Below are 19807 nucleotides of genomic sequence, written 5' to 3' on the forward strand. Positions count from 1 at the left end.
AATCCTTTTATGGATATCTATAAAAGATAAGAGATAAAAATAAAACTCCTTTTATATCATGGTTACAAAAAGGAAAGTTTTGTCAAAAAACTTAAAATCTTTATTTCACATTATAGATAACTACAAATAAGGAAAGATATCTAATCTCTCTTTTAATCCTTTGTAGAAAATCTATAAAAGGAAAGATTTTAAAATTTAAAACTCTCTTTTAAAACCATGTGGATGAAAACATATAAGGAAAGATTTTATTAAAATTTTATTTTTAATAAAAACCCTCTTCCCTTTTCACACTTGGTCGGCCCCTTGCTTGGGCACCAAGCAACGCTTGGCCGACCCTAGCTCAAGCACCAAGCTTGGCTTGGTCGGCCCCTTTCTTGGGCTCCAACCAAGAATAGTGGCCGACCCCTAGCATGGGCTAAGAGGTTAGGCTTTGGGTGGATATAAGGCTATATATAAGAGGTTACAATAGGGACCGAGAGAAGGAATTGATTATGGTCTCCCGATGAACTTGAGCTTCCCGTGTTCGCCCCGAACACCCAACTCAAGTTCATCAATAATAACTCATACCACTAAAGAGTTATTATTGAACTACCGCACCAATCCAAAATTACATTTTGGGCTCCTTCTTATTATGAGTGTGTTAATCTCCCTGTGTTTAAGATATAGAATGCCCACTAATTAAATGAGTTACTGACAACTCACTTAATTAATATCTAGCTCCAAGAGTAGTAAAACTCAACTTCATTGTCATGTCGGACTAAATCCACCTGTAGGGTTTACATGACAATCCTTATGAGCTCCTCTTGGGGACATCATCAACCTAGATTCCTAGGACACAATTTCCTTCTATAATCAACAATACACACTATAAATAATATTATTTCCCAACTTATTGAACCTATTGATTTATCGAACTAAATCGCACCCTTTGATAAATTAAAGAAATAAATATTAAGTATATGTGCTTGTTATTATATTAGGATTAACAACACACACTTCCATAATAACAGAGGTCTTGTTCTTTTATTTAGTCAGTATAAAAAGAAGCTACCTCAAATGTCCATGCTCAATACACTCATAGTGTACTAGTGTAATTTTATAGTCAAGATAAACTAATACCAAATTACACTACGACTATTCCAATGTTTTGTTCCTATCCATCTTAGTCGTGAGCTACTGTTTATAATTTATAAGGAACTGATAACATGATCTTCTGTGTGTGACACTACATATCATGTTATCTACAATATAAATTAATTGAACAACTACACTTAGCATATAAATGTAGACATTTGACCAATGTGATTCTTTTATTTCAAAAATAAATGTTTACAAAAAGGTAGGCTTTTAGTATACACTCTAACAGTCTATGTTTCCATTTAGGCACGTCATTTTGTTCAGGAGTATCTGTACATGAAGTTTGATGAGTAGTACTATCGGAAGCAAGTAAATGTGAAAATTGATTCGAAGTGTATTCACCCCTCAAATCACAACGAGAATACTTTATGACACTAGAATGTTGAGTTTTCACAAGAGCTATAAAGTTATTGAAAATTATAAGATAATCAGACTTGTGTTTCATAAGATAGACCCAAGAGTAACGAGTGCAATCATCAATAAACGAAATATAATACCCTGACCCTCCTTTTGTAAGAATAGGAGAGGGTCCCCACACATCAGAATGGATAAGATCAAATGGAGCAGAAGAAAAAGAAAGACTTTTAGAAAATGGTAAGGTAGAAAATTTGTCCAGTTTATAACCACAACAATCAGAAAAATCAGAACTTTTTAACGGTCCTGATGCTCCTGTAGAGGCTAAAAATTGCAAATGAGGCGCTGAAACATGTCCTAAGCGAGAGTGTCACAAATAAAAAATAGAAGATGAACGACTCAGATGAAAAGATGATAAATCCACACTCGAAGCTACAACATCTAGTAATTTGAGTTGATCTATAGCGTAGAGTCCTCCTTGCTTATGACCTGTCTCAATCAGCCTATGAGATTACGTGCCCTAAACATAACAATTGGATGAAGAAAAAGAGATTAGGTATCCAGACTCACATAATTGACTAACAAAAATAAGATTTAAAGTAAGACTCGGAATATAATAAACATTAGTAAGAGATAAAGAAGATGTAACAATTGAACGAGCACCTACTAATTACATAGGAGTACCATCAGCAGTCACAATAGATATAAATGAACTGGGAGAAAAAGAAACAAAAGATAACAAATTGGATGACATATGATGAGAGGCACCAGGTCCAAAATCCACAAGGATGAAGATATACCTGAAATACCAGACGACGACAAACCTATATGAGAGGAAGCTGACATGGAAGAGGGCTGTGAAACAAGAAACTGTTGAAACTGATCAAACATATATGAATTAGATTTCCATAAAGCATCTGCACGACCAGACATGATGACGGAACGAATAATTCTTAGAATAACAAAACTGTAAGGATATATATTTGTATGATCCACAAAATCTGATGTCAGGGCAACCCGTGGTCACACAAAGATATGAGGCAGAAAAGGATGTCAAATGTAGAAATCAGTAGCACAGGGCGTCGGTGTTAAAATCAGTAGAAAAGGACGTCAGTGCTGAAATCGACAACATAAGGCTTTGGTACCGAAATCGATAGAAAATAGCGTCGACGTTGAAATTGAGAAGACAGGACGTCGGTGACAAAATTAGCAGAAAATAGCGTCGGCACCGAAATCTGTAAAAAATAATGTCGACGTTGAAATCAGTAGGACAAGACGTCGGCGTCGAAATCGACAGAAAATAGATGTCGATGCTGAAATTAACAGTAGCAGAACAGAAAATAGATGTCGACGCCGAAATTAACAGTAGCAGGATAGAAATAGATGTCGATGTCAAAATCAATAGCAGCAGTAGGAGACGACAACGATAATAAGAAGCAATAACAGGGGTGGTAGAAAAAAATTAGGTCAGAAAAGAAGAACCACTCTGATATCATGTATAAATTAAGGGAAGGAAAAAAACTAATTATATTATTGGATCTTAAAATTGATATATACTATAATATTTTATATAGTTAAGTTGAGAAATCTTAAACTCTATTAAAAAAGAAAAAAATTTAAATTATCCTAAAAATTATAAATAAATATATAACTCTAACGTTAAGTAAAATAAATGATAATAACTTCTCATTGTACTAAAAGACAGAAGGAGCTTCACGGGTGTAAAACATTCAAAAGAACAATTAAAAAGAACAACTAAACAAATCAGAGTTGGACACATATTCTAATGATTGATTTCTCAATGTGTATAAGTTATATTTTAAATTTAACATGAACTGCTTTGAAACTCGACTATGGTTATCAGGAGTAAGGCTTCTTGTTAAAGATATTGATTTAGCATATATATATATATATATATATATATATATATATATATATATATATATATATATATATATAAAAAGATAATAAAAAAAATATTTTCTTATATAAATTTTTAATATATTAATATATCCCCTTAATATATTACAATATTCAATAAATACTTAAATTTATTTTATTTTAATTTTGTTTTAAACGAAACACTATAATCTAATTGAGAAGACTGAACCCTAAAGATAAAATCTAAAAAAAAATATCTTAAAAACTATAACCCCTGAACCCTAGAAATAATTTTTTTTTTAAAAAAAATATTTATTAAAAAAATAAATATTTCTTTATATAAATTTCTAATATATTAATATATTCCCTCAACATATTACAATACTCAATAAATACTTAAATTTATTTTATTTTAATTTTTTTTTAAACCAAACACTATAACATAATTGGAAAGCCTGAACCCTATAGATAAAATCTAAAAAAAAATAGCTTAAAAACTGTAACGCCCACCCTCCTCCTACTTAACAAGGGGGGCAGGAAGGGCGGCGCTACGCGAACATATATACATGCATATGCAATCGTTTCAACGGAAGAATTTAAATTTAAACATGGAGAAACAAACATTTAAAAATGTAACACATGTGAGCATGCTTAGCATTCTTGCATATAACTTGGTTTAGTATCTATTTCTTGAAACATGATACATGATTGTTTAAAACTAGAGCATAAAGCGTACTAATAAAGAGAGGATGAACTACTAAGCATGTATATTGTTCTCTAAAGGGGTACTTGGTACTTCTTTAATGAAAGTTCATGATAACTAACCTAATGGAAGTATAGGAGTCTAAACACAAGTATGAACATTAATATGGGGTTCGAAGCATAAATTAAGTACCTAGTCGTCCATCACTTAACACTTCAAGCATGATAAGGAGGTTCTTAGCAATTCTTTAACTAAAACAAGTGTTTATCATTTCAAGGTTTCATGGAAACAAAAGATAGTATAGTTTCACATCAAGTAGCAACCATTAAAAGCATCAAGTAAAAGAACAAGTTAACATGAAAGACTTAGAACACGCATAAGTCTTGAAACACAAAACAGATCTCTTCCACCATGCCACTGCCACACACATCTTTGCCCCTCCTGTTGCTCCCTTTAGTTTAGTCATTCTTTACCCTTTTCTACAGTACAAGGAAAAATAAAACTATAAGCACATAGGCTTAGTAAGATCCTTTCCTACTCACGAAGTCATAAATCATGAATTAAACATAGAGTAGTGACCTGTTCATTTAGACAACATATAGGCATATCACAAGAGTACATCATCTTAAAGCATAATAATCGCATAACATGAAATAATATATGCAAGATGTTCTTTTGAAAACATATATTATATAAATACTTAAACATAAATCTCAACATGAGGGCCCGACATTGTACCACATACATGATTTACGCACATTCCTAAATAAATCCGAGGTAACTAATCCCGAACCTACTAGGGAACTAGGCCCATGCTTCGACCTAGGGGCGACGTAGGAGCCCATCCCCTGGACCTTGCTAGGGTCCGGTACAAGCCATACAAAAGTAAAATAGTATATCATGTTCCTTGTCATATCATAAAGAGTGCTCTTAGTCCCAATTTATAGGGAAGCATCTCTTAGGCCTTTCATCATACATAAAGCCTTGCATAAACATAACATGGTAACATAAGGTTCACCCAACACATAGCATATCATAGGGAACCATTAGTAAGCATGATTGGAGTGTTTGCTCTCTTCTAGCTCTAGTAGTTCTCTTGGCCGCAACTTACAAGGGCATGATCCTAGGTTTTAAGCAACATCAACCATGAATAGCATCTTAATAACATCACATAACATATTAGGTATCATGAGAGAAAGCATAAGCAAGTCTAGTTAGAGTTTAAACTTTCCTAATCCATTTATTTCTTCTTGGCCGAAACTTCAAGGGACATGGTCCTAGTTTTTAAGATACATAAGCCTTGCATAAGCATAACATGGTAACGTAAGGTTCACCCAACACATAACATATCATAGGGAACCATTAGTAAGCATGATTGGAGTGTTTGTTCTCTTCTAGCTCTAGTAGTTCTCTTGGTCGCAACTTACAAGGGCATGATCCTAGGTTTTAAGCAACATCAACCAAGAATAGCATCTTAATAACATCACATAACATATTAGGTATCATGAGAGAAAGCATAAGCAAGTCTAGTTGGAGTTTAAACTTTCCTAATCCCTTTATTTCTTCTTGGCCGAAACTTCAAGGGACATGGTCCTAGTTTTTAAGCAACATAAAAAAAAAAAATAACGAGGAAAACTACTTGTACTGCAGGTGAGGGGAATACTTACCTCCTCTCGCTTGGTTTACCACAAGGAGAATACCCTTGGTGGAGAGAAAAAGAAGACCTTCCGCTTCTAGGACTCCCCCTTGCGTATCTTGCTTGTAAGAAGACTTAGGCCTTAAGGACTCCTCCTTGTGAAGACTTCCTAGGAAGGAATCCTAGGCTTGATTCCGAACATGGGGGAGAAGGATGCTAGTTTCGGTGGAGGGAGGAAGGAGGAGGAAGAAGAAATTAACTTTTCATTCCCTTACTGCTATTTATTTTAAATGAAGGGAGAAAGGGAAAACAACCTTTTCATTCTCTTACTTCATTTATTCTAAATGAAGGGAAAAAGGGAAAATGAACTTTTCATTCTAAGTGAAGGGAGAAAGGAAAAATAAACTTTTCATTCTAAGTGAAGGGAGAAAGGTGTCCCTTCACCCTCCCTACCCTTAACTACAATTTCCCTTTCCTTCCTAACAGCGCACCCTTGTTGGGGCTACTGGTTATATCCCATATCACAGAGAGCTTGTCACTTATTAAAAGGTTCAAGGTTCGAATCTTGGTCATGCCTATTTTTGGTTCTATTTTTTCTCTTTTTTTTTTTAAGAAGGAACCCACATAAAACTCATTCTAACCATGTAAAAATTATATAAAATTGCTAGAGATTTTATGGGTGTTACAAAAACTATAACTCAAAGCCTGAACCTTAGAAATAAAATTTTTAAAAAATATTTTATTTATTTTTTTATTTCAAAATTTTTTAAAAAAATGGAAAAAAATAAATCGAGTGATATCCTGCGCACGCACACAGTCACGCAGGTTATCAAAACTATATATCTATATATATATATATATATATATATATATATATATATATATATATATATATATATATGTCTCCGCTAAGTCAATATCTTTAACAAGAATATATAATTTAAATAGTTATTAAAAATAATATAAAAATTATTCGAATATGGCAGTTGATTCAATTGAATTGGTGAACTTGAGCATGTTGATATATATATATATATATATATAATTCAAATATTTAAAATTTTAATTAGATTATGTTGTGGAAAAGGATATCTATATACTTCCGTAATAATATAATATTATCTACTTTATACCTATGCTCTACAAAAAATTATAATTATTCTCATAGTCTCTCCCTCTCATGCGAGTATTCGGTCATCCTGATATATTTCAGATCTCCTCTTAAATATCTGTATCCCGTCACCTTGACCTATTCCGAGCCTCCCTATAAGCATCTGATCAACCTGACTTGTTTTGGGTCTACCTTCAACTTCATTCAAGACCACCCCATATAACATCTAGTTTGGACCATAACTCTAATATCATTTGTTATGTAAAAAGATATCCATATATCTCTATAATGATATGATATCATCCATTTTGGACCTAAACTCTCATGACTTTATTCTTGGACTCTTTTTAAAAGATCTTATGCCATGAAGATAACTTGTATTATTTTGAACCCATGAATATTTTTTTTTAATGTGAGACTTAGAATCCCAACCTATTGTATTTATTTTAATATGATGACACAGTACATAATTATTCTTTTCGATTAACTTTGGATTAAGAATCCAATACAGGATGTTGATACTGAAAAAGAACAATGGCACATCACATAAATTAAAGCCCTACAAGTGAGTTTAATGACGAGGATGAGGCAGCTGCTAGGCGACGGTGCAGGTGCAGGTGCCGGAGCCGGCGAGCTCTCCCATCCTTTTTGACTGATTCAGGATGAGTGCGGTGGCGCTGACGTCCTGCGACAGAATAATCTCAAAGCCATCGTCTTGCGATTCCATGCCCTCGACGAAGAGCTGCCACATTAAACCCCCCGTGAAGGTCTTGTGCCCATTCTTCGATATGCGATAGATGCTATCGTAGACCGTGGAGTAGAAGTCGTTGCGGATATGCTCCGAGTATCCCGGATCTTTTTTTGTCTTCCCGAACCCCCCCAGCATAAGTGGCTTCCTCAGCATCTCCACCGAGTCCTTCCAGTGGTTCCAAAGCCATTGTTTTACGAACTCTGTTTTCTTATCCTCACTTTGCCCTTTTAACCTGCATTAATTTCATTTTTTTAAAAATTTTTAATTATTAATTAATACCTAAATTCTAAGCCTTAAATCCTAAATCCAATCAATTAATTAATCGGATTGATGGGTTGATGAGATGTTTTACCAAAAATCCGGGTAGGCATGGACGGTTGCATAATCGATCTCAATGACTTTGTGGACTTTAATAAAGTCAACGCCAATTTGAACCGCATTAGGGTTGTTGAGTTTGACTTTGTCCGGAGTGGAACTTCCATAAAAGCCCTCCAGTCCGACCCCAAGAAGGTGATTGTTGTCTATGGTCTTCAGGAAGGTTGCCATCTCTTGCACCCAAGCCTATGAATAACAGGTCAATGAGAATTTACGGGTTCTATAAATCCACATCCAATCCAATAGTCATATATACCGTAAAAATTTTCCCCGAGGGGTCGGACTCGCAGTGGGGCTCGTTAATGAGCTCCCAGGCCATGATTGAGGGATCATTTTTGTAGGCCATCTTTGTGAAGGTGTTCATCCTGTTTAGAATATACTGAAGCGGGCAAGAAAGATTGAAGAGATTAAAAAAAGGGGTACTTAAATAGAAAATTAAAAATCTATTAGTGTCATAATTATTATTGATTGATTGATTAATTAATTAATTACCTCAATGTGTTTCTTGAAGTAACCCTTTATAGTATCGTGTGTGTAGAAATCATCGACGCTTGGCACGACCAAACCTGCCCTGCGAGCCCAGTCGACGTATTGTGCTCGACCGCCGTAATCATTGTAATTGTTCACCAAGCTTAAAATCACTCGTAACCCATTTTTCCTGGCTTCTGCTATCACGAAGTCCAGGCCCTAACCAAACATATCGTTCGATATAAGAAAATAAAATTATTATTTTTTGTAATGCATCAATTTTTACGATCTGACTAATCCACATGGACAGCGAGCGAGAGAGAAAGAGAGAGCATGGCACTTGTATATATACATACCTTGAAGACTTGCTCATGGTAAACGCCGGGCGTCACCTGAAGCGAGTCGTTGCTGAAGCCGTCGTAGAACGCCCATGTGCGGCAGACGGTGAGGCCGGCGGCAGCCGCCTCTTCGAACAGCGCCGTGACCTTGCTCCCGTTGGAGTGGGGAGACGCCGCGTCGCCCATTAGCCAGTAAGCGTTGAAACCGTTGAAGAGGAACGTAGACCCTTCCGTCTGGAATGTCATGCCTATCCTCTCGACGAACCCCGGGAGATCCGCAGCTGCCGTCGCCGCCACCAGCGCTAGTACACACAAGAAGAGCTGTGATCCGCCGAACTTCGCCATTGCAATGAGCTTGAATGGAGTGAGTACCTTTTGGATCGATCGCATGCATATACATAGAGAGAGATGGATTAGAATGGAAACTGATATTTTTAAGCATCAATTTATGAGAAATCGACAGAAAAGTGTTAGTTTTTTTCATTTTTGCGGGAACTGTTAGATAGTTTCTTCTATTGTAATTATGTATTTGGACGAAAATAAAAATTATGGAAAGATTTTCAAGATATGTTTTTTAATTACTTTCATTTCTTCTAATAGAAATTTATGAATCCATTTAGCTTAATTAGACGTAAAGTAGTTTTCTCTCTTCCAATAATGCATTCGAATTAATTTCCTAGCACGCACCCGATTACTAGTAACAAAAACATCTGGACCAAATAAAATTAAGTGAATACACAAAATAATAACTATTTTATTTTGATCTCGGGACCAAGATGTGCATTCTTAAGAAAGATAGGATGATATTAAATTTATTACACGTAGTCTTATCTTAAATTTTGTAAGAGATTATTTTTACTATTTGAGTAAGTAATCTCATATTTACATCATGATAGTTTTATCAAAACGGCCATCAAACTTATTTATAAATATTTAATTCATTTACCATCATGTTATTAAAAGTTAAGCAGTAATTGTCTTTCACAAAAAGCATGATACACCCACAACAAATGAGGGTTAGTGAGTTAGGTTAAAGGTGTCAAAAATGAATTCGATCTGAGTTGACTCAAAAAAATCATATTGAGGTCGGGTTTGTCATTTTCCTTTGGTATCAAGTAGATGAATGTGAAGTCGTTTAGAATATCCTATTTGTCGATCTCACGTCACATTAAAAGATGGTCGTTACTTTGCTCGTGTTTTCTTACATGTTTTTTTTTATGGTATTGATATTGTATTGGTGTTTAGCCATGTGACTATTTTATCATTTTTGGTATTTTATTGTGTTTATGCTGTGTTGGCACACATTATATCATTTTAATTTATGTGACTTACCTATGTCTTTCGATGTGGTTTTTGTTACAGCTGAGTGGGCTATTTATTACTTTGTTTTCTATTCCAACCGTGTGGGTTGTGTATACAACTATGTGGCTGGCGATCCAGCCATGTGAGGTGCATATTAAACTGCATGGTTATGTTTTATTTCCAGTCGTATGGGCTGTAGGGTGAGTGGCTATGTATACACTATGAAACCTTCTCTAGGAGGTGGAGAAACCTTGTACAAGTAAATACGTGAAATACAACAATAAATATAATACAATAAAACCAAAGAAATAAGCACAATAATGAAGGGCATTTGCTCTTGATCTCTTGTTGCTTTGAATTACCTTTTGATACTCGAAAAGTGCAACAACACTTATCTCTAATAAGCTTCAAAAACTAGCGATGAAGAGCAGATATGAAGAAGTCTGGATTTAAATCTTTGAGAAGCATTATATCCCGTAGATTAGGGCTTCCAATCGATTAACCTTACCCTCAATCGATTACGACATCATATCCGAGCACATCTGGTCGTCCAAACCTCACAACGACTCTTTTCTTCTTTCCCAATCGATTATCTAATCAATTAAGAGACTTTAATCGATCACTTGATTGATTACGAATCCCACTGTGTGTCACGAAAAATTCCCCTCAATCGATTGATAAATTGATTAAGGATGCTCTAGATCGATTGCTTAATCAATCTAGAGAGTTACTGTTCTTATGGACTTTTCTTCCAATCGATTAACTAATCGATTAAACTTCTCGTGATAAAATCAACACCCCAATCAATTACCCAATCGACTGGAGGTCTGAATCGATTGGTCAATCAATTCAACACCTCTCTGTACTCGTGATTTAGGCCCCTAATCGATTATCCAATTGATTGGTGAAGGCTTAATCAATTGGCTAATCGATTCAGCCTTCTCCTCTCTTGTGACACACAACTCTCAATCTATCAGTTAATCGATTAGTTTTTTCCCAATCGATTTCTCAATCTATTGTCCAACCCTAACTCACTTAACCCGAGTCTAGGGTTCCCTTACCCAATCTATTAGATTTTGAGGGGTGTCCTAAGCCAATCGCCTTATGATTTTTACTAAATATAGATTTACTATTTGAGTGCATATTATATATTTGTTTGTCTTAAACTCATTTACTGAATGTCTGTAATACAATTCATAGTATGAGAGAAATTATGATTGGTTCACAACTAGTAATTATCTCTACATGTACAATTATGAACATATTGGAATTTCCCTAGTCATCGAATTGATGCATTCAAACATCATCAATTATGTAAAACTAACACGTGTTATACTCCTTGGTTCTGTTGGATCGAGACGCGCTAGAGGGGGGGGGGGGGGGGAATAGCGCTCGTGGCTTTCACTTTTCGTTTCGAAAAATCAACGAGTAAATGCAGCAGAAATATAAAATACAGAGACACAAGCAAACACAGGGATTTACTTGGTTCGGAGCCTGTGGAGACTCCTACTCCAAGGCCCACACTCGTTGAACGTTTACTTTGGGCAACAACTATAAGCTCGCAAATATTACAAGAGATTATTACAATAATATTGTACTGAAAAACTATACCGACAATGAGAAATTGAAACTTCACAGCTTTGGATCGTTAGGGTCTTGTTATAGCTTAACCGGATCGTCTCGTTAGCAGTGCACTGAAGAAAGATTGCTTTTTCAATGTTGTCCTAAGCCTCTGCTCGAGACAGGCTTATATAGCCTGTGGAGGGTGCCTCCAATACCATGGAGGGCGCCCTCAATGCCACCGGATCTACAGCACTGATAAGGGCTGAAGAAGTCGCCCCTTATCTGCTTAAGGGCACCCTCAACCTCCATGAGGGCGCCCCCGCGCCTTGCAACGAGGTTGCTTCTCCAGGTTCACTTCCTGCAAAATATGTCAGCCCAACATACCCTGCAAAATAAAGTTAGGATAATAGAAATATGTACAATTAAAGTATTTGACAGTCATTGGACTGCCCGGGGCTGACTTCAGATTTTCGACTGGAAACCCTAGGTCGAGCCAATGCCTACTGTTCTGTCAGCGGGGAACGCGTCCTCATCTACTCTACTCAGGAGAGTATACCTGTTGCCAGACCGGTCCTCCAGATCAACTGGACTTTTGCTCAACATCTAAGGCTTCTGGACTTTGTGCTGGATGTCCGCTCCATGACCCATCCATACTTCCACCTGATTCGCGGCACCAGGACTTTTCAACCTAGGGTTACCGCCCCCTAGGATTTTTCCCGAAGCTCTTGACCCGCCAAGACTTTCCGCGTACGGTTACCACCCCCCAGGGGTTTCCCTTTGCCTAACCGTAGCTAGGACTTTTCTTCACCTAGGGTTACCACCCCCTAGGACCTAGGGTTACCACTCTCTAGGGTTTTCCACTTGTTTAACCGCAATTAGGGTTTTTGCCTAAGTACACTTAGGACTTTCCTACAATCTCATTCAAACACATTAGATAACAAGACAACTTAACTTTGAACCCTTTGACATAATCAAAACATAGGTTCGATCGTCGGATGCTTCCTGCACTAACAATCTCCCCCTTTTTTATTATGGCAACATGGTTCAAAGTTAAGGAAAACATAGCAAGATAATAAAGGAATTTAAACATGAATGAGTATAAAATTAATTCATAAAAAAATTTCTTTATTCTCTCCCTTAGTTAAAAGATTATGTCTAAATTCTTAACTTTTTCTTAACTTTGACTTTTGCTTAACTTTGACTTTTCTCTTCCCCTTTGACATAAATAAAAGAAATACAAGTAGAGAGAAAGTTGTTTAAAAGATAGAAAACAATAGTCCATTTTATTTTAAACTCCCCCTGAAAGGTAGCACAATAAACTTAGCTAATTTTTAAGTTTTGAAAATTGTTTGGATAAATACTTAGCTAAATTCTTTGAAACTACTTTAGCTTTTTCAAAAGAAAAACTTTGTGAAGTACTTAACTTTCAAAAGAAGTTGATAGGAACTTATCTTTTAAAAATAATTGTTTTGAAAAACACTTAGCTAATTTTGAAATGTTTTGAAAATACTTTAGCTTTTTCAAAAAAAATTTGTCAAGTATTTAAGTTTTTTGAAAAACTTTTGAAAAAAAACTTGGTTTAAAAAAAAGGTTTTAAAATTTTTTATATAAAAGTTTAGTTTAAAAAAAATGATCAAAACATAGTTAAGTACTTAGCTTAAAATGGATGTTAATAAAAAGCTCAGTTAAGTACTTAGCTTAAAAAGAATTAGATTAAAAATACTTTACTTTTAAGAATATTTTTAAACTTTACAAATTAGCTTAAAAACTTTAACTTTTTTTTTTAAATATTTTGATAAGCACTTAGCTTGAAGAATATTTTGTTAAAAAACTTGGCTTTAAAAGTATTTTCTTGTAAAAAAACTTAGCTAAAGAAACTTAAAATACTTTATCAAATATTTTTTTTTTAAATTATTTTGAACCTTTTTGAAAAGTTTAACTTTGAAAAAAAATGATTTAACAAAAATTAATGTGCTAAATTTCTTTGCACTCCCCCTTAATTAATGCCAAAATAAATCCTTGGGGTCTTAGAGTCCAAGCATTTAAAATAAAAAAATATAATAGTTATTTTATATTTTTCTAATTTTCCATCTCACTCATTCTAGGTTATCGAGCATGTTCAGCTTATGAGTGAGTGTGAGATGAAGTTAACTTTATTTTAATTTTATCAATATTTAAGAAAAATATTGAGATTTAAAATATAAGTTTAAATTTTCAATGAGTTTGAGTTTCAAATGAGTAAACACTTAAAATTTTGAAGATTTTAAAAATATATTAAAAATAAGTTTGAAATGATAATCTTAAGTATGAGTTGAAAATTAGTTATCATGAAAATTAATTAAGTTTTTTTGAAAGTCTGAGAATTAATTATTTGAAAATTTAATTATAATAATTAAGATTTTTGAACCTTTACTATGATTAATATTTTAAAATTAATTATGTTTTTAAAATTAAGTATAATATCGAAATTAATATTAAAATTAATTTTTTGAAATTAATTAAGTTCACTTAATTGAATTGATTAACTATTTTAATCCTAGGTCCATCTCATCTTTTTTCTAAATTATCAATCAAGGAGCTTTAATAATTTTGTGAGATGGTTAACTTTAATCTTCAATTTAAATTTCATCTAAGGATTAATTTATATTTGAGTTAGACTCAGGTTTTACAATAAGTTAATTAAATATACATTTCAAAGATTGACTTCCATTCTGTGCCAAGGCATTAGGCCTTCTTGGATATGGGATCATCCACCATTTCTAGACAAAGTCTTTTAAAGAAATTGGATATTTAATTTCCTTACAGTAACCCCTAGGTCTAACTGGTCAAGTGTAAATCATGCCTAGGTCCTTATCTAACCCTTCTAGATTATACAATTAATAATCATGATTGACATTAATTAATTACTTATATGCATAGATCAAACAAGTCAAGCGTTTATTAGTTAACAAGTTACAATTTTAAGTTAACTTTTATGTTGAGTTTTAGGTTTGTCGATTAATTTATTGAATGATTTCATAATTAAAATACACTTGATTATAGCTTGGCTTGTAGAGTTTAAGTTTTACCTTCGACTTGTAATCCAAGTCTAGATTTTGTGATTTGGTTAAACTATTAACAATCTTTTCTAATTTATCAATTTTATCTTTTAAAATATTATTTTATATTTCTAATTTTCTAAAAGTTAATTTCTTATGTTTATTAAATATTTTTGAGTTATTCTTATTTAGATTTGAATTAACTTTATTCATTACATTATTAGCATGCATATCTAATTTTGAAGAGAAATCTATACTAGAGCAAGTAGGATTAGTTAGGGCACATGCATATGTTGCAAAAATTGAATTTTCATGTAATGTAAATTTACTAACCTTGATTTCTCCCCCTGGATTCTTGGGGCTTCTTTCTGGGCATTGTCTTTTGCATTGACCTATTCGTTTGCACTTGGAGCATTCAATGTGCTTCTTCCCCTCCCTGATCATTTTCTCCTTCTCCTCCGATTGTGTCGGCCGAATCTTACGAGTAGGGCACTCATTTCTATAGTGCCCTCTCTCCCTACACTTAAAACAGGTTATGTGAAATTTACAATTTGAATTTATAATTTTACCTTTTGGATCCATGATAGGATCCTCCCCCTTTACTTTTGCCGTCTCGAATTCAAACTCAGATTAAGCTATCTCTTCTCTGGCCATCAGTGCTAGGAAACCGATCTGATCCAATTCTTCTGAATCTGGTTCGGAGGCTGACTCTGGAGATTCGTACTCGGATTCGAACTCTGGTTCGACTTGATTTTCTGACTCTGAAGGAATCTCATTAAACTTGAGCAATTTCTCCCAAAGCTCCTTAGCATTGTTGTATTTTCCAACTCGATCAAGCTCTGAATTTGTTATTCCGCATAGGAGAGTCCATGTTGCTTTTACATTTGCCTCGAATTTTCTTATTGTTTGTGCATCCCACTTGTCACAAACGATGGGTACACCTTCTTTTGTGGGGAGAATGAATCCAATCTGGACTATGGTCTATATCTCTGCTTAGGTCTTCAGTTGGTGCTCCATCTGTCTTTCCAGTACCCGAAATTCTCTTCAGACAGGAGTGGTAGGTGTGTGGTGTTGTACCCATCTTGGTAGGCCATTAAAAAGAATCTCGCACGCAAAGAACAACAAAAACAAATGTTCCAAGACTTGGTCTTGGATTAGTAGTGCGGGAGAAAGATAAAAATAATAATTCACTAATTTTGAGAAAAAAAAGTAATAATAAAATATAAAAAATATTATTTCAAACTTTTGAAAATGCGATATTTCGCTAATGCCGACCAATGGTGAAAATATGAAAATAAATTTTTCGAAAATAGTTTTGGAGGGAAAAAATGAAAGGCGTAAGGTTTTATTTTTACCAAAAACGAACAAAAAAAATGACAAAAAAATGCTTGAGCGGTAGTTGTACCAATTCAGAGCAACCCCGCTCTGATACCAATTGTTGGACCGAGACACGCTAGAGGGGGGGTGAATAGCGCTCGTGACTTTCACTTTTCGTTTCAGAAAATCAACAAGTAAATGCAGCGGAAATATAAAACACAGAGACACAAGCAAACACAGGGATTTACTTGGTTCGGAGCCTGTGACGACTCTTACTCCAAGGCCCACGCTCGTTGAGCATTTACTTTGGGCAATAACTATAAACTCGCAAATATTACAAGAGATTATTACAATAATATTGTACTGAATAACTATACCGACAACGAGAAATTGAAACTTCACAGCTTCGGGTCGGCGAGGTCTTGTTATAGCTTAACTGGATCGTCTCGTTAGTAGTGCGCTGAAGAAAGATTACTTTTTCGATGTTGTCCTAAGCCTTTGCTCGAGATAGGCTTATATAGCCTATGGAGGGCACCTCCAACACCATGGAGGGCGCCCTCAATGCCACCATATCCGCAGCACCGATAAGGGTTGAAGAAGTCGCCCCTTATCTGCTTGAGGGCACCCTCGCGCCAAGGTCCAAAGCGCTCTTAAGCTCCATGAGGGTGCCCTCGCGCCTTGCAACGAGGTTGCCTCTCCAGGTTCACTTCCTGCAAAATATGTTAGTCCAACATACCCTGCAAAAGAAAGTTAGGATAATAGAAATATGTACAATTAAAGTATTTGACAATCATTGGATTGTCCGATTCTGACTTCAGATTTCTGACCGAAAACCCTAGGTTAAACCGACGCCTATTGTTCCCTCAATGGAGAATGCGTCCTCACCTACTCCACTAAGGAGAGTATACTTGTTGCCAGACTAGTCTCTAGACCGACTAAACTTTTGTTCAACGTCCGAGGCTCCAGGAATTTCTGCTGGATGTCCGCTCCATGACCCATCCAAACTTCCACCTGGTTCACGACACCAGGACTTTTCAACCTAGGGTTACCGTCCCCTAGGTTTTTTCTCGAAGCTCTCGACCTGCCAAGACTTTTCGCCTAGGGTTACCACCCCCATGACCTAAGGTTACCACCCCCTATGGTTTTCCCTTTGCCTAACCGCAGTTAGGACTTTTCTTCACTTAGGGTTATCACCCTCTAGGACCTAGGGTTACCACCCCCTAGGGTTTTCCACCTGCATAACCGCAGTTAGGGCTTTTGCCTAAATACACTTAGGACTTTCTTACAATCTCATTCAAACACATTAGATAACAAGACAACTTAACTTTAAACCCTTTGACATAATCAAAACATAGGTTCGATCGTCGGATGCTTCCTGCACGAACAACTTCACCAAGCAGTTATTTTCTAACTTGCTGGAGACATTGGAATGTCAAGAGTTAAACGTGGATGCTAGTTATAACAACTAGTTCATTGGAGTGACTCACTGTAAGACGTCATATGGTTATCTATATATATAGATATATTTGTGAAGCTTTTACTACAGCTCAAGTGCAAGTTTCCTTCGATTTGAGGTATACAGGTCATCTTGGTCATGGAGACTTATACTTTGACATGTTAAACAAGCACCTCATTGAGGTGTGGACTCAGGATGATTGGGTATAAGTTAAAATGCCTGAAGATGTTTGGATAGTCCATAGAGGATTCACCGCTCCTTGCAAAGAGACGTATACCCTATGACAACTCGTTAGGATTATTACTCAAAGTCTTTTGCCAAAGCATCATATGTTAAGAGTATGAGACTCTTGTACACATGTATGAGTAATTTGAATCCGTAGAATGAGGAAATATTACTTGGGAAATGTGTGACATAGTTAGTCTAATGGGGACAGACACATAGACCATATCCTGAATCAAGTGGGTATAAGATGAGTGAAAGGAACAAGGCACGACTCATTGTAGCTGATGAAGGGTTTAGAATTAGTTCTAAGATCAACTATGAATTTTTGGCTAATTGGGAATCATGATGTACTACTAGGTGCTACTCATGATCGTTCTAAAATTAAGTAGTTAATTATGGACGACTAAGATAAATCGAAAACCTATTGTCATACACACTAATGAGTCTATAAAAGATGTAAAACAAGTTAAAGAATAGTGATCCTATCCAAACTCAATGATGACGGCTAGTTGGGGATGTAGCTCCTGTTAAAATTTGAGAGATGTCCTAAAGTAATCACCTTACAATTTTTTCTATTTATTTGATAAATATAGATTCACTATTTAAGTGCATATTATATGTTTGATTATCTTAAACTCATTTACTGAATGTCTGTAATATAATTCATAGCATGAGAGAATTTGTGGTTGAATTGCAACTAGTGATTATCTCTACATGTGCAATTATAAATATATTGAAATTTTCCTAGTCATTGAATTGATGTATTCGGACATCATCAATTCTGTAAGACTAGTATGAGTTATACTCCTTGGTTTCGCCAAGAAACTATTTTCTCACTGGCTGGAGACATTGGGATGTCGAGAGTTAAACGTGAATATTGGTTATGATAACTAGTTCATTAGAGTGACTCTCTGTAAGACTTCATATGATTTTCTACATATATATAAATATGTCTGTGAAGTTCTTACTGCAGTATGAGTGCAAGTTTCCTTTGACTTGAGGTATACAAGTCATCTTGATCATGGAGACTTATACTTTGACATCTTAAGCAAGCATCTCATTGAGGTGTGAATCCGAGATGATTAGGTAAAAGTTGAAGTGTGTTACGATTCCGCAAGTGCATAGATTCGTCATCAGTAATACAAAAGATTGTCAAACCCACAAGGACTGGTTATAAGCACTAGTGATGGCACACTTAGGATTAGCTACACTATCGATGGTTGTAAGTAATCTAAGAAAAGAGATCGGAAAGCAGGGAATGACAACTAGCAATGAGAGGAAATCAACCTGGTTAATGAAGAGTTCTAGGAGTTCAGTTTCATTATGATGGTATTGATGTGTCTCATACTATCCTATACTCATTGTCCATCGGCATGCATTCACCAGAAGCGAAAGCAACAATCTTTGAGCACCAGACAAAGACAATCCCTACGAAATCCTGTTACAGTTAACCCCTATCACTAGAGCGCCTCGGTAGATCGCAAGGACACGACTCTTACTGATGTTATCAAGGATAGAATTAAGAAGCTAGGTTTGGTCTCTTACTTCCTTGCAAAGGAGTCGCCTCTCCTTTCGAGGAAGTACCCTAGATGTCTGTGAACGGGTTACCCCTATCACTAGGGCCCCTCGGGTGTACGATCTAAGGTATTCCCTCTACGAGATTGGCATTTCCTGCATAATCAATCAACACGACAAAGAGACCGAGGAATCGAAACAAAGCAAACGAAATCATCCAATGAATATAAACGTGATATGAGTTTTACATCAAAACCAATCCACAATTACTACCTCGTCCTAGAACAAAGACTCTACTCCATAGATGCTAGAGAAGAACTCGAAGACATGGTGACTCTAAACATACAGTCCTCAAAAATGAAGAGAGAAAGAAGAAGTATGCTTATCCAATGATGATGAGTGACCTTCGGATCCAATCCTTTACTTCTGGAGTTGAGGTGGTGATGGAAGGTCATTGTATCGATGTCCTGGATGGCGTGGAACGACACCAGAATGAATCTCCTCTTCACGGCTCGCCTCCCGGCTCTCCCCTCCTCGAAAAAGGGGTTAAAACCTCTTTTATAGGCTAGGGGCATGACGCGACGGCACGACCGTGCCCTAACTTGGCTCTGGATGCGCTGCATGGTCATGTCAATTG

At 35.6% G+C, this 19807-nt stretch overlaps 1 protein-coding gene across 1 annotated transcript; it reads right to left on the reverse strand.

Moving 5' to 3' along the window:
* Nucleotides 1–7417: 7417 nt before the first annotated feature.
* On the reverse strand, nucleotides 7418–9099 carry LOC121986544 (mannan endo-1,4-beta-mannosidase 5-like). The gene is made up of 5 exons (XM_042540509.1): nucleotides 8773–9099; nucleotides 8441–8635; nucleotides 8205–8327; nucleotides 7926–8134; nucleotides 7418–7805 (listed from the first exon to the last, which is right to left on the reverse strand). Exons 1-5 carry the CDS (start codon nucleotides 9097–9099, stop codon nucleotides 7418–7420), a joined length of 1242 nt encoding a protein of 413 aa, XP_042396443.1.
* Between the last annotated feature and the right edge of the window lie 10708 nt (nucleotides 9100–19807).

Source organism: Zingiber officinale, chromosome 5B (assembly GCF_018446385.1).
Source record: "Zingiber officinale cultivar Zhangliang chromosome 5B, Zo_v1.1, whole genome shotgun sequence".
NCBI lineage: Eukaryota > Viridiplantae > Streptophyta > Magnoliopsida > Zingiberales > Zingiberaceae > Zingiber > Zingiber officinale.